Consider the following 15,672-nt stretch of genomic DNA (forward strand, 5'->3'; position numbering starts at 1 on the left):
TCAAATCAGCTGGTGGACATTATGAATTGCATCATTACTGTGGGTTGTAAAGCATTTAATGTAAATTCATTTAAATTCAAACGTAACGCGTGTTAAATATTCCATCTTAAATTGTGAAATGAGACTTTGAAAGGTAAGAGTTCAGAATTACGTAAAAGTAAAACCAGGCTGAAAGAAGAACCGGTGTTGTCTCCGGCCGTCCAGCGGTGTGCTGTCAGCGCGTCGGCGCAGTGTGGCCTGACTTGTTATGATTTTGTTTTTAGAGGCTGTTGTCTCCGGCGCTAGCTCCAGCACTCCCTCATGGCTCCCCCGTGACTCAGGGCCCCTCGGATCCAAAAGCACCAAATGTTCCCCTCCTGCTCCTGCCAGCCAACAAACCAAGCGGACAGCCGGCCTTTCTCTCCCCCTATCAGGTTACAGGAGATAAAAATGGAGAGAGGAATCTCTGGCCCATGCCATTCCTCCTCCCATACCTCTCCTAACCCAGTGATGGTGGAAGCCCAGTTTTGTGTGTGTGTGTTTGGGGAGGGGAGGGGGGGTTGCAGTTTTGACAGTAACTTAACCTAGAGCAAACAGCAAACTAAAATTATCCCACTAGGGAGGGGTCTGACTTATCAGCGGGCGCACAAGTCGGAGAAGCACTGCGACACAAAAACAAGCCGCAGATAACCGGAGGAAAGGTACAGCACGACTGTTAGCGTCCCCCAGTCCTCTTTGACGTGCTTTTTGATTCTCTTCTCGTGGATTAAAAGGGGCTTTTCAGTGACACCCGGAGGCGATGAACTTTGCGTTGGGCTTCAAGCCGCCCGTGGGGGAGACGAGCACCATGGACAACCTGGAGAAGCAGCTCATCTGCCCCATTTGCCTTGAGATGTTCACCAAGCCCGTGGTCATCCTGCCCTGCCAGCACAACCTGTGCAGGAAGTGCGCCAGTGACGTCTTCCAGGTAGGCGGCGGCTCGTCGCGGGCGAGGTGCCCGCCGTGTGGCACAAACCTTTACATGTGTGATGCTGGGTAGGGAGAATGTTGAAAGGTCAGGGGTGAAAGGTCAGGGAAGTGATGTGATTTCTTTTAACTACTGTTTTGGTGTTGGGTCAAGGAAAGATGAAAGGGAAGATAGGGAAAACGGGAAAGGGTGTAAGGTCAGGGTAAGGTCAGGGAAGGGATGGTGTTGTGTGATTCTTATAACTACGGTATGTGTTTTGGTGTTGTTTTGCATCTGTCTCAGTGAGGGTCTTTATTAATAGATTTGGAAGTCATATTGTTTTTTTCTTTTCCATTTTCAAATGGAACGTGGTGGAAGAGTGATACAGATGTGGAATCAAAGGCCCCGTTTCTCTCATTTCTCATACTTCTGCTCTGTTATGCTGATCTCCTTGTCCTTGTTTACATTTGTAGCAATATACAGATACGCAGAATTAAACCAAAATACATGATTTGTATATTATGAGAAAAATTTCAGATGATAAATGCATTCACTGGAATTAGCCATCAAAGACAACTGTAGGTACACAGCATCATATTTCAGTGTGTAGGTATCAAGTCTCAATCTCATACCTACTCCATTGTTTGTAGGGTGTAATATTTTTTTTTAGGCACATACAAATGTATTATATAATAATGTTAATATTTAATAATATTAATGTAGCTTAAGTTAAATCTAATATGTAAGGGACAGTTACCACCATTCTTTTTTAGTTTTTTTTTGTTTTTACAAATTCATTCAGCCTAAGTTAAATCTGATAAGTGAGGGACAGGTACCATCCTTGCACTCTGTCTCAGTAATTCCAACCCAACCACCACCCCTCCCTGAACCTCCTCCTCCAGGCCTCCAACCCGCTGTGGCAGAGCCGTAGTTCCTCAGCCATCTCTACCGGGGGGCGCTTCCGCTGCCCGTCCTGCCGGCACGAGGTGGTGCTGGACCGCCACGGTGTCTACGGCTTGCAGAGGAACCTGCTGGTGGAGAACATCATCGACATCTACAAGCAGGAGTCCAGCAGGTCAGGGCAGCAGACTCTGGCTAGATGGCAGTCTGGTCATGTTTCTTTAAAAACCTCACCAGGTGCAGACAGTACAGAAGACACTACATAGTTAGCTTTTATTTGCTTCAGTGCTGTCTGATACACTAGGATGTTTTCTGTATGGTTCTGCACATGGTTTCTGTAGTCTTTTGTATGCTAGATGTTTAGCAGTAGTTACAAGTATACATTAAAAGCTCCCATCTCACTGCGGTTATTTTATAGTACTAGCTATGCTTTACGCTCTTTAAGTTCTCTTCAAACCAACAGATAGTGGAGTGGTGTTGACACTGGCAGTGGAGTTAAAAGCCACTGCTGGTAACATTTTAACACTTGGCAAATACTCATTGTGCACATACCTGTCTTAACTATGCTATATTAGTATTATGGTAATGTGGTTGATAGATTATTTATGAATGCTGAAACAGTTATATGTAATGATGATTCTGATGTGGTTCAGACTCTGTCCTGGCTAGCTAATGATTGACAGATGTGGTATTCTTGAAGAGCAGAAGGGCACTAATGGAGTCACTGGTGCCCTTTAGCCCACTAGTTTAGTCCACTAGTTTATGAGTGCAGTCTTTATTCCACTAGTTTATGAGTGCAGTCTTTATTCCACTAGTTTATGAGTGCAGTCTTTATTCCACTAGTTTATGAGTGCAGTCTTTATTCCACTAGTTTAGTCCACTAGTTTATGAGTGCAGTCTTTATTCCACTAGTTTATGAGTGCAGTCTTTATTCCACTAGTTTATGAGTGCAGTCTTTATTCCACTAGTTTAGTCCACTAGTTTATGACAGCAATGTTTTGCAAAAACACATAATAAAACTTGACATGCCCTCAGGTTCAACCCGTGCAAACGCACTAAATATAACCAGGACACTTCATCCTAGCGGAAGTGAAACAAAGCCCGTCACAGGTTCTCCAGTGCCACTAAAGCATGCCTCTGTGAGGGACCTGTATTTATACCACACGAGTCAGTGTTGTTTTTTTAAACTCTGTGCTTCCACTTTTGTCACTGGAGCATGAATCATCACGATGTGAAACAAGCATGTGTCCGATGGTTTACATAAATGTTATTGTCTACGAGTCCAGATTTTGGAGAACGCAGAAAAAAAGGAAAGAGGGAGAGAAGAATGACAGGGGGATTGTGTGACGCAGTGTAGTAACATCAAACATGACATCAGCAGGTGAAGGCTGGAGTGTTATTTGCCTATTCATTCTATGTTGATTTATATTACAAAAACGCCTTAAATCACGCACACAGTGTGGCCTAGTCTCATTATTGGCTTCTATTGAGATGCATACTGATGTTTTGTTATATGAGGGGTACTACACTGGTATGTGCAAGCACGCAAGGGGTCAGATAGCATGGAAACTATGCTATGTGATGTTTGCTAATTTGCTTGGTTTCACTGCTCCATTGATGCTCTTTGAGCCTTTGAATCACACCCCTTACCCCTCTGAGCTTCACACCACTGTTGGCCATTCCTCTGTAATAATGCAAATGTGTGCACTTCAGGATGCACCTATGAGATTTAAGTGCCTGGAATAGTACAAGGCCTTTGACCATGGAAGGGTTTTAGAGGCAGGAAGATGTAAGCACACCTCACTATCAGTATCTTCCATACCAAATAAAGGGAGTAGTTCACATATTCACCTTCTAAAGTGGCTGACTAAATAGCAGTCAGTTTATGTTTATTCACAAACATATATCTGCAGGGAAAACGCAGGTAGTGTTATTCAATCTATTGTTAGTGACATTTTACCTGTGCATTTATTCAGCAATGACAACTAGCAAGTGTGATGATGCTCAAGGTTTTGTCACTACTCCGGACATCCACCAGATGGCGCTCTTTCCCAACTCGTGTGTCAGACGCCTGAAGGCTCGCGCCTCCTGATACAGTGCTCACATCATGCTGACACGAACCTCACATTTCAGCACAGATCGCTTGACAGGGCCAGAGATTAAAAAGCCTGGTGATAAATTGAAAAGGTCCTCCGTTTTGAGCAGGTCTTCTTTCATGCATGAGGAGGGAGCTGACAGTTGGTTCGCCCCTGTTCGCCGACAGATCGCAATCACATCACTCAATGCGTCTATCCAGGAAAAGGTGCCCGCAGACGCGGTGTTGGTGCTTTATATATAGACGGCATCGAGAGGTAGGCCGAGTTCGAGTTGTATCTTTATTCTCATGGCTGCAGGAAGGCCAGGTTGATCATTAAGCCTGACAAAAACTCCACATCTTTAAATATTTACAAAGCCCACAGTCCAGCACAACAAACTTTTCCAGCAAGGTCATTATTACAAGGCAGATGTCTGTGTGTTTTTTTTTTCTTTTATGCTTATCTCCTTGTGTGACTGATTTCAATCACATACAAAACCTACAGAGGAGTGGAATGTCAATGCGAGCGAATCACAGCCATAATCACCTCTGTCTCCTTACTGCCCTCTCTGAGATCACTTACCCAAGGAGTTCACAGAGGAACCTGCTCAGGCTGCTAAAAGATTCCATGCTGGAGAAGATGTTCTAGGTGTATAGAGCTCTCTGTCAGGCTTAATCACTTCAACATGAATAAAAAAGAACAAAAATGTACCACCATCGGCCACCATTCCTGCCACTCAGGTTGGCTGTGATAAATATGTATAGTGAGTGAGTGTGTGTAATCCCTCAAGTGTATATTGCGATACATCCAGTCATATTCCATTGCAGGGGCAAAGCTAGGAATTGTAATCCCCCCCCCCTGAAAAAAATCTCTTCTCTTCCTAGCCCTACTCTCAGAAGTGGGTGTTGCCTGGGGCTGAATATTGACTTTTGACCTTGACCCTCTGACCTTGACCCCACTGACCTCTCCGCAGGCCCCTGCACCCTCAGCCAGAGCAGCAGCAGCAGCTGATGTGTGAGGAGCACAAGGAGGAGCGGATCAACATCTACTGCCTGAGCTGCGAGGCGCCCACCTGCTCCATGTGCAAGGTGTTTGGCGCGCACAAGGACTGTGAGGTGGCGCCGCTGCATAATGTCTACAAGCGGCAGAAGGTAAAGGGTTAACAGTGATGGTTGTGAGGCTGGTGTCATCTTAGAGCCAATGGGGGGGGGGGTCGGCATTAGAGGACAATAATTTATGCCACAATCAAATCGAGCTAGAGGCGTTTTTTATGTGTGTGTGTGTGTGTGTGTTTGTTTTCAGTGGCTTTGTTAATAGAGCTCTTCACAGCTTGCGCACCCTTTAGTTAAAACATATTCACATCACCACGATTATTACAACAGCTGGTTGTCCGCGACCACTGCGAGATCAGAGAAGAGATCGCTGGACAGCGATGACAGTTTCTCATTCACTGCGGACAGATGCGCCGCGTGCCACCCAGCAGGGGCTCTCGCCCGCATGCCAGCGTGTGTCTGCATCACACCCCTCCGCCCGCCCCAAACATCAGCACTCATCCTGCGCCACACGGCACCGATTGACGCGGTGCAGCCGCTCGTTCCATACCCCGTGGCGGACTGTCGCTCTTTGTTCTTTTTTTTTTTTTTTTCTGCCGTTTAATCGCGCCTGTCAAACTCAGACGTGGCCAAGGTGTTTTTGCACATCGCGTCACATCTGGATTTGCACTTGCCAAAATCCGACACATCAGTCTCTACCTTTCTCCGGGAAGGTGATGACTGAATTAGGGCAGCAGCAGCAAGTTATCTGAGGTGAATAAATGGAAATGCCACACTTGTGACCGACACCACTGGGCCAATTTGCTGGGCGTGCTCCCTCTCTCTCCTGGGACTGGCAGTAGTTCCTGATATCCATGCGAGGAAATGAGACACCAGTGTGTCTTGCCCGGCTGGCCCAGAAGCCTGTGAGTTTTCCCTGGCAGAGTGACTCATTTTTCCCTCTGTGTGTTTGACTCGTGGAGAGGGTGGGAGTGGGGGTGGGTGGGGGGGGGGGGGGGGGTTGGGCGGTTGAGTATTAGTGGGGTGGCTACCCAGGTGGATAATGACTCAAATGATTTCATTTGCGTCACCATTTCTGCGAAACAATACCTCAGTGGACACCATATGTTTCTGTTCTCCGCTGCGGTTCTGCTGAGCCGAGGCCACCTTGGTTGCGTGGGGGAAACGGCTGTATGCGGCCGCGGCGATGCATAATCGGAGATGCCGATGACTGCGCGAGTGGCTGGAGTGGACTGTGGAAAAAACACGCGAGGGAGGGAGAATAGCGGGGTGTTACAGCGTGAGGAGCCCATGACACTGAGCAGGTGGCCAAGCTGACATTTTCATCTCCGCTGCCCTTTTTCCCACGTTGGTTTCCCGACGCTATGAATCACACCACAATTACAATGCAGATGAGTGCAAAAGTTTTCACCAGTCATTGCGGCAAATGCCGGCCATGCCATTTCCCCGAGCCGCCATAGTTCACAATCTGGCCCCGTGTTGGTTGATTGACCAAGGCAGCTGGTGGCCATGACACATCAGGTCTGACAGCACTGTTGTTTGTGCCTTAACACAGTCATGCCATTAAAGCTTTTTTGGAATTTGTGTAGGGCAAGACAATCGTGTAATGGCCTGTGACTATGGTTATTTTTAGGCCCTGTGACTTTGTGATAGGTTTGTTTTGGTGTTTTTTTTTCTCTCCTCATGCTAGGTATCAGATCTTTTTTATTTGCTTTTTGTTGTTTTTGTCTCCTCTTGGTTTAGACAGAGCTCAGCGATGGCATAGCGATCCTGGTGGCGGGAAATGACAGGATGCAGGCGATCATCTCACAGATGGAGGACATCTGCAGAACCATCGAGGTGAGAGTAGCATCTGACAGTAGAACAATCGAGATGAAAGCAGAACAGTCATACTGACAGTAGGACCATCGAGGTGAGAGTAGAATCATCCTGCCGACAGTAGAACAGTAATGCTGACAGTAGAACCATTAAGATGAGGGCAGCACCGCCACTAAGGTGAGAGTAGAACCATCACACTAACAGTAGATCCACCAAGATGAAAGCAGAACCACACTGACAGTAGAACCATTGAGGTGAGAATATAACCATCACACTGACAGTAGAACCATCGAGGCACACAGGAGAGCTTTTGTCAGTGTCTTTGGGTAGACCTGACCTTAATACCACATCACAATCACAATCAGAACAGAATTACATCAGAATAGAACATATATACAGTAGTCTACAGTGCATCACAATCAGAACAGAATACCCTGAGAATAGAACATATATACAGGATTATGTGGTGCATCACAATCAGAATTAGAACAGAATTACATCAGAATAGAACATCTATCCAGTAGTCTACGGTGCATCACAATCACAGTCAGAACTGAATGACATCAGAATAGAACATGTATACAGTAGTCTATGGGGTGCCATTATCAGAACTGAATGACATCAGAATAGAACATGTATACAGAAGTCTATGGGGCATCATTATCAGACATGGCTAATGATTTTGACTAACCTAACTCTTCTGACACATGGCTGATGGTTTGGGCTCTGAATGTCGGCAGGAGAATGGGCGGCGGCAGAAGCAGGCACTGTGCGACAAGTTTGACGCGCTCTACACCATCCTGGAGGAGCGCAAGAAGGAGCTGGTGGAGAGCGTGAGCCGGGAACAGGACCGCAAGCTGCGCCACGTGCGCGGCCTCATCCGTTGCCACGGCGACCACCTGGAGGCCGCTGTCAAGCTGGTTGAGGCGGCCATCCAGTCCATGGAGGAGCCGCAGATGGCTGTGTTCCTACAGGTAAGTGTGAGGATGCTCTTAACATGCTTAACTCGCTGGTGTCACCTGGGCGTGCGCAACAGAGATATCAACAAACAGATTAATTCATGAATGCACAGTTTGCAGTCCATTCTAGTTTTCTTTTCTCCAGATGATTCCTGAATTAGGTTATTTTGTTGTGACTCTTTTGCCAGTGAAACATTGAGTGATTCCCACTAGCACCCAAACTGTTGTTAGACTCCCCCAATGTTTCCTTGGGTCTGGCTCTTGGAAATCCATTGCAAGCTATTGATCAATGGACAGACCAGGGCTGTATGTCACTGTGTGATGTCACTGGACACAGTTGTTCAGTACAGAGGGGATGGATGGGCTTAAGGAACTGTCAGATATCAGAGGACCAATTCCAACACGTGCTTGTAGTGACTGACAACATCTGCGTGTCAGTTCATTACCAGCATCTGTTGTTTCAGAGCCCTGAGAAAGGAGGTGTTGATTAACGGTCAGCCCTTGTAGCCAAGGTCATAGCCAGAGCCCTGCTCTCATCCCCTCCAACCAGAATCAGCCCCGACCATCAGCACCGTCCTCTGCATCCAGGCCAGCCAGTGACTCAAGCCGCACTTTTTTTTAACCCCTGTGTTAAAAAAATAAAGTTAAAAGCCAAATGGAGGGAAATGGTTGTAAAAAAAGCAGAAGATTGAGTGATGAGAGGTTGATGTTGTCATCACCAGCCATGCAGCCACTTTCCCCCCTTTCCAGGCGAAGTGGGTTTTTTTGGGGGGTTTTTTTCCGCTGGTGTTTATATTTAGCTTGTCATTTATGGCCTGGCCTGATGCGCCGTGTAGCAGGTGTGCGCTCTCGCTTGAGCGCGCGTCTTACTTTAAAAGAAAAGATTGAAAAGGGTGAGGAGTGTAAACTGAGCCTAGGAGCAGGGAGTGCAGCACTTTGTCTTTTTAAAAGGTGACGCCGTGGCGGGTGGAAAATGTAGTTGCTTGTGTGATTTGCCCCCCCCGTCCCCGTCCCCGTCCCCGTCCCCGTCCCCTTCTCTTCTTCCTCTTCCCCTTCTTCTCCATCTTCTTCTTCTTCCACTTGTTTAGTTCTTATTCCCTTTCTTCTTTTTTGTCATGTGAGTTGACTTGTCCTTTCCTCTTTTCAGTGTCTTCTTTATTTCCCCTCTCTGTGTGTTCCTTATGAGATTTCTCTTCTTTTTGTTCTCTCTTTTTCTCCTTGTCTCCCTTGTTTTGTTTCCACAGAGTGCCAAGGACGTGTTTAAGAAGTAAGAGTGTGTGTGTGTGTGTTTGTGTGTGTGTGTGTGTGAGGCTGTTCCAGCGCTGTTTCGCGCTGGGTTTGTAGTGCTCTGCTCTGCTGTGCTGCCAAACAGAGAGGTGTCACTCCTGACTCAGATGTAGCGAGCGTGCTAACGCCGCTACCGCCACTAACTCCACTGGGGTGGCATTATGAGCTATAGTTGTGGTGTTGTTGCTAACATTGCCTCCTGGCACCCAGCTCGGGTCGTGTGATAAGGTGACTAATGACTCATGACCAAAAAAACAACAACTTGCTTGTGAGAACAAAATGACCAAAAAGAAGTTGTTTGGGAAAAGAAATAAAAATAACACGCTTGCATGAAGACCACTGCTTCGTTTGTGTGTGTTTGTGTGTGTATGTGTGTGTGTGTGTGAGTGTCTGAGTGTTTGTGTGTGTGTATGTGTGTGTGAGTTTGTGTGTGTGTGTGTGCTTGAGTTTGTGTGTGTGTGCGTGTGAGTTTGGGTGTGTGTGTGCGTATATGTGTGCGTGTATGTGTGTGTGTGTGGCTTTTGGCTGCCTCACCAGCCTAACCAGAGCTTCACCTGTAGAGATGCGGGGGCAGCGTCTCACCTTGGCCTCACAACTCACCTCGGAGAGACAGCAGGGGGACGGGGGTGACTATCCTATCCACCCGCTTTCACAGTGGGGGTGGGGGTGGATAGGAGATCTGCGGTTGTCCCCATCACTTCTGACGTAGCGGGAAACCTTAACACCATGTGCCATGTCCTTGGCAGGATCACCGACACGGCGAAGGCATCCGACCTGGAGCGGGCTGAGCCCGGCTATGAGAGCATGGCCCAGTTTGCCGTTGACACGGACAACGTTGCCGACATGATGAGGAGCATTGACTTTCAGACAGGTACTAAAGATAACCGAACAATACACAAGCACAATACCGTCTCCGCTGCCCGCTCAAAGCAATACGCTTGAGAAGAAGAATCTATTGGCTATAAGCTATTATTATTATCATGCACACTTTGAATATGGTGGTTGAGATGTACTTTTTTTTCAACCATGATTTTGACAGTATTGATGCTTTGTAATAAGTTGGCATTACTTAAGTAGGCCGCCCATTTCATGATGTAGATAAATCCCAAAAGGTTAACTCTACATCAGCATTGGCCTTGTAAGGTCCAGGATGATTTTTCAGCCATTTTCAACCCTTAAAAAAAACTATTTTAGAGTGTACAGGTCAAAAGAACACATTGCTAGGGGCTAGGGGAGGTGGGCTGCCCATTTCGTGATGTAGATAAGTCCCAAACGGTTAACTCTAAATCAGCATTGGCCTTGCAAGGTTCAGGACGATTTTAAACAGTCGATGGTGTGTTGAGCCATTTTCAACCCATACAAAAAAAAAAAAAAACATTTTAGAGTGTACAGGTACACATTTAAGGGCGCAGTTACACTTTAAGTGACAGAAAGCACACATCTGTTCTGCCTCATATGTGTCCAGTGATTGTTTCTGCCTGCATGGGAATAGGGTAGATAGTAATGGGGTGAGGAATCTGGAGAACACTCTTACCATCATGCACACATGCTTTTTCTTCAGCCATGATTTTGACAGTATTTCTTTGTAATACGTTGGCATTACTTCTTTTTGCCTGGTGCCCTAGTGTCTTTTAACGCAGCAATTGTTTTTTTCTTCTCACAGGCTCTCAAAATGAGGATGATGATGATCTGGAGGAAGATGGCGATGGCCTTCCTGGTGTGGATGCAGAACCTGGCAGACATTAGACCCCACTGGCCCCATCAGGTCTGAACACTGAACAGACCCGAGGCAGGTTAAGATTGATGCTCTTGACTGACAGTCTGCTGAAAGACTTGTTGAATGGACTGAAAATGGATGTTGTGTCTTTTATTTTAAATGGCCTTTTAGTTTGTTGAAAGTGGCAAAAACAAATGACAGAATGAAATGAACTGAGAAGCGCTCTAATGCTTCTATTTTTATGCTTTGCTTTTTCATGTTAAAATAATGACAAAGTGGCCTGACTACTCCTGTGTGTTTCTGTAGGATTATATATATGGACCCATATACAAGAGAGTAGTCATGCCCCCCCTGCCCCCCTCCTCTCAAGTGATCAATCCTCTCCCCCTGTCACACTTGTAGTACGTGAATCATCTTCATCAAAGGCACATAGAACATATACATGACAAGGAGCTGCTTGCAGACACAGAGGAGGTGTTCTCTGCAGTCTCTAAATACTGTTCAGATAGCATGGAGCCACTGCTGTACAGTCTATGCAGCAGCTTGGGTCCAAAGAATATGGGTTAAGTTGTAATTGCATTGTTTGATGCATAAGTCCCGTCTTAAACAGCACTGTTGTGAGACTGTGAGAGATGCTCATGTGGACATGGGTCTGACGTGAGTTTCATGTTTCTTTTTTGTGTAACGTTATAAAGTAGGGGCAGTAGTTCACGATGCAGTGTCCTGACCTTACTTCACTCAGGGCTGTGTGACAGAGGACATGAGAGGGCAGAGAGAGAGAGAGAGTGGGGAAGTCCGGATGTGTGTGTGTTTGAGAGTGAGTGACTGTGTCTGTTGATGTGCTTGGGTGTGTGTGTGTGTGTGTGTGAAAGAGAGAGAGAGAGAGAGAGAGAGAGAGAGAGAGTGTTTGTGTGTGTGTGTGATGGTGAGGGTGAGAGTGTGAGTGTGTGTGGGCACTCCTGCACCATTTCACCAAAGGTCAGCAACCACTCTGAATCAACAGGGTAGCCGTGGTGATCCTGGCACTCCCCCTCCCAACACACACACACTTCCACACTCTCACACACACAGACACAAACACACACACACACACACACACACACACACACACACACACACTCACACTCACACTCACACACACACACTCTCAGTCTTTCTCACACACACACACACCTCCCCGCCTCCCATCTCTGTTCTTGTGATATGCATGAGGCTCAGGTCCAGGCAGGACAGTTCTGGGGGGAGGCAGACTCTGCTGTGGCCAACTGTGAGCAACCCAAACCCAAACCCAAAGCCCTCGTCCTCCTGGAGCGCAAGCATCACCTGCAGCCTCCACATATCTGTCCCAAGAAGAAGAAAAAACAAAAGAAAAACTGAAACCCCAGATCCAGATCCAGCTCCTGCGAAGGATGCCCGCGGAGAGTGTGATGAGCTGAATCGGCCCGCAAACTCGGGAGGGGGGGGGGGGGGGGACAGCCGAGAAGAAGGCTAAAGCTTAGAAGAAGGCAGCTAACTCTTTGAGAGGAGAGGAGAGGAGAGGAAGGTTGGCTTAGTTGATCGCTTCCTCAAGTCAAAGCCCTGCTCTCTCTCCCTCTTCCTGTCCCTCTCCCTCTGTCTCTGTCTCCTACTCTCTATCTGTCTGTCTATCTATCTATCTCCTTGCTTCTTTCCTGGCTCCGGGCTGGTGTTTGAGTGGTGTTTCTGTCACCTTTCATTACTTAATAACCGCTCCAGGCTTTATGGCCACCACAATATATGGCCCTGGGACTCAGTGGGAGTGTTCACAGGCACCGACCTTGTCAGCATGCCTGTCAGCCCCCTGCCCCGTCCCACCCCACCCCCACCTGCCCTGGATGAATTGATGGGTGCCGTGCAGACGGGTAGAGCTGACGTAGAAAGAGGGATAATCGATGGGCGTCTCTGGAGCAGGCGGATGAGCGCACGTTCACGTGTTCACAGCGTGGTCTATGCTGAGAGTTCCTCAATGGCGACTGTGACTGTCTGTACGAGTGGCTCAGGGTCAGCCAGGAGCGCTACCGTGTAGGAGATCTTATCTGCTTGAGCCCATGGCTGATCTACGCCTATGTGTTCATAAGCTCTGGGTTCATGAAGCATGAAAAACAACTGGAACCTTTGGGAATGATTAAAGTGCCCCCCGCACTCACGCACACACACACACAAATCCAACTACCCTGTGAACCCATTTGCTAGTCAGACTGTTTTCTTTATTTTTGCAGAAGAAGTAGCTGCGGTTCCTCTGTGCGGTTCCTCTGTGTGGTTCCTCTGTGCGGTTCCTCTGTGTGGTTGCTCTGTGCGGTTCCTCTGTGCAGTTCCTCTGTGCGGTTCCTCTGTGCTGTGCCTCCCAGCGCTATATAGTCTATCACCTGCTTCCCCAGCAGTTGTCCAGTGTCTCTGCTCCACTCAGTAACCACATCACACAGTAATATTTAAGGTCCAGTCAAGCCAGCTCAACCGTACTTTATCACAAGGTAAATCAAGCACGGACTGTTTAACTGGATCGAGGTGCTGGCGGCGATTACTTTTGCGGTCACTTGCAGATGATTGGCATTTTAGAATGCCCACACATGTTGTGTAATTACCCAGTCAATAAGCACGTGATTAGATTACGCTCTGTCTGGGGAAATCTACCTGTCTGCTGCTTGGTGGCTGCAGAGTGACTCAGCTTCATTGAGAGTGACTCGACTATTTGCATATCTGCTACATTAAGGATACAGTTAGCATGGTGCGTTACAAAATGAAAATAACTCCATGGGTTTACCCAGCGATCAGCCAATCGTGAGTGTGATTGCTGATGAATAATGATTAGGCTGCGAGCAACACAAGCAGGCCGTTAGGGATTTGATTTACTTTTAATTCCACATTTCATTGACCTTTAGTGACCTTTAGTGTTGGCTAATCGTTTTAGATTTTTAAGGGCATTAGCATTCATAACTATGTCTAGTTTTATAACATGAGCTGAAGTCAATTTGTAGAGTTCTCATTCCAAAATATACGCGTCATTATGGAAAATGACAGTCAAAGTTTGATAAGAATGCATCTAAATGAAGCAATGACCTGATCATGATGTCTGTCATTGTTCTTCAGACAGCAACAAAAAAACAGTTAAACAGATTTTTTTTAAAGGGCAAGGAGAAGTAAACACAATAGTCATAGAAATAACCTAATAAGGAAAGGAAAGCAATCAGTGCAGCATTTGTTCAGTAGGACGTGGAATGAATGAAGAAAAATTGAACCGCTGCATACTTAGGGAAAAATGAAATCAGTATGGCTGTTAACATAGTCAGGTCACACACAGTGGTGAATAATGCCTTATGTACTACACACCTCCTACTGTAATCCTCTCTCCTCAGCAAATGGAGCAGTCTCTCTCTCTGTCTCTGTCTCTGTCTCTCTCTCTCTCTCTCTTTTGGGGGAGAAAACAAGTGACTGCTTTTAGAGAGAGAGAGAGGATAATGATCGACACGTCTTGAGGTTGAGACTTGGCTACCAGTGCCTCTGGCGATGCGATTTTGCCCATGTGTCATCAGTGGCTGACAAGAACCTCCACATGAAAATAACTCCTTAATAAAGAACATTTTCAAGGCAGAGACGTAATGGTGACATTTCAGATGTGTCTGTGCTCATGTTGAAGCTCAATATGCAGGTGCCATTTGTCTGTATTGCTAGAGTGTGCTTTTGGCGACGAGGGGGCCTTTTAGAGAGTGAAATGTTCAGTGAAATGGTCTCTAGGACTTTATGTAGGACTTCATCCTTAACTGCTCCCAGTCTAGCAGTACATAATTAAGGCAAGACGAAGTATATTCATGCAACGCCTACTGCCCTCTCCCCCTTATTTCCTTAAGACAAACAAACTGTAAAAATAGATCATATTGAACACAGAGGACAATAGTGTTCCCCTCATTCCCCTCACTTGAATGCTATCCATTCTTTCCTCTTGTTTACCACTTAGGGCATCTCCTGTAAGGAGGACAAAGGCACTATGAGGGAGGCTTTCCTTAATCCCATAAGCGTACATGCTGGAACCTTCCGCTGCTGTTTGGCGAAGCGCAAAGATGAGCCTCAGCACCACACTGCAAGAAAAGCATGATTCAAGTGTTGTTTTGGTACATGGAGATTCTATGGTATTCCCCTTGTGCACCTGCTCTGAGGTCCAGGTTTGCTTGACATTTATGCGCACTGTCTGTGGTAGTTACTGATTACCTAGTGGGTTTAACTGAGACGTAGGCATCCATTTCTTCACCTTTGTAACAGGTGGCCAAAGACCATGAATGTTTATTTATTTAAAAAAAAATTCCCATAGAACTTCTCAGAGTGTCGATGATGAAGATAGAACAAGAGGGTTTATTGGATTGCTTATCTCAATATTGCAGTTAGGCTTGTTTTTTACACAACAAATATTGGAGTTAATGTTCTTGTAATCATGATATAAACACAAGCGTATTGTCATAAACACTATAGTCTCACATGGTATGTACGTTTGGTTGTCTGTGTGATTTGATCCTTTATAAGCTTATACTTTTTTATCAAAAAAAATAAACTTTAAATTTCACAACATTGCAGCTGTTTTCATTTATGTATAACTAAATGTGGCTGACGCCAGTTGGCGTTGCAGTTTTTAAAGACCACTTTGGGTGTTTTACCCTTAAAGTTTAAAACTGAACAGTAGAACAAATATAGGAAATGAATGTAACTTCTTTCCAAACCCAAAGGTAAGGCGCCTCAGGGAAGGGGTGCCCATCAATCAACCAAATGACTAATAAGATGAGAAGAACTCCAGTTCCAAACACTAGAAGAACGGGCTGTAGATCAAATCCCATTTCCTTTCATTCTCTGCTATGTCGGATAAGGAAAGCTTTTACTTCCGAATGTGTGTAGTGTAGTGTACACAGCATGTGGAATCTGTACGTCTTGATCAAAG

General features: G+C 46.2%; 1 protein-coding gene across 2 annotated transcripts; it reads left to right on the forward strand.

The window, feature by feature from the left end:
- The first annotated feature begins 476 nt into the window (after nucleotides 1-476).
- trim54 (tripartite motif containing 54) lies at nucleotides 477-15,303 on the forward strand. 2 transcript variants are annotated; one of them, XM_012819280.3, is made up of 9 exons: nucleotides 477-946; nucleotides 1,828-2,000; nucleotides 4,874-5,051; nucleotides 6,696-6,791; nucleotides 7,511-7,744; nucleotides 8,974-8,996; nucleotides 9,763-9,887; nucleotides 10,680-10,781; nucleotides 14,704-15,303. In XM_012819280.3, exons 1-8 carry the CDS (start codon nucleotides 779-781, stop codon nucleotides 10,760-10,762), a joined length of 1,080 nt encoding a protein of 359 aa, XP_012674734.1. In that variant the 5' UTR covers nucleotides 477-778; the 3' UTR covers nucleotides 10,763-10,781; nucleotides 14,704-15,303. The 2 variants fall into 2 exon arrangements, with proteins under 2 accessions (XP_012674734.1, XP_012674733.1); XM_012819279.3 differs by having other exon boundaries at nucleotides 478-946; nucleotides 10,680-10,805.
- The last annotated feature ends 369 nt before the right edge of the window (nucleotides 15,304-15,672 follow it).

The sequence above is a fragment of the Clupea harengus genome, chromosome 15, assembly GCF_900700415.2.
Source record: "Clupea harengus chromosome 15, Ch_v2.0.2, whole genome shotgun sequence".
Taxonomy (NCBI): domain Eukaryota; kingdom Metazoa; phylum Chordata; class Actinopteri; order Clupeiformes; family Clupeidae; genus Clupea; species Clupea harengus.

Excerpts from the sequence above, each read along its gene's own strand:
- trim54 (XM_012819280.3), top strand. The coding sequence starts at position 779 with ATGAACTTTGCGTTGGGCTTCAAGCCGCCCGTGGGGGAGACGAGCACC. Across the intron at positions 2,001-4,873 it reads TACAAGCAGGAGTCCAGCAG|GCCCCTGCACCCTCAGCCAG; the intron begins GTCAGGGCAGCA and ends ACCTCTCCGCAG. Across the intron at positions 6,792-7,510 it reads ACATCTGCAGAACCATCGAG|GAGAATGGGCGGCGGCAGAA; the intron begins GTGAGAGTAGCA and ends GAATGTCGGCAG.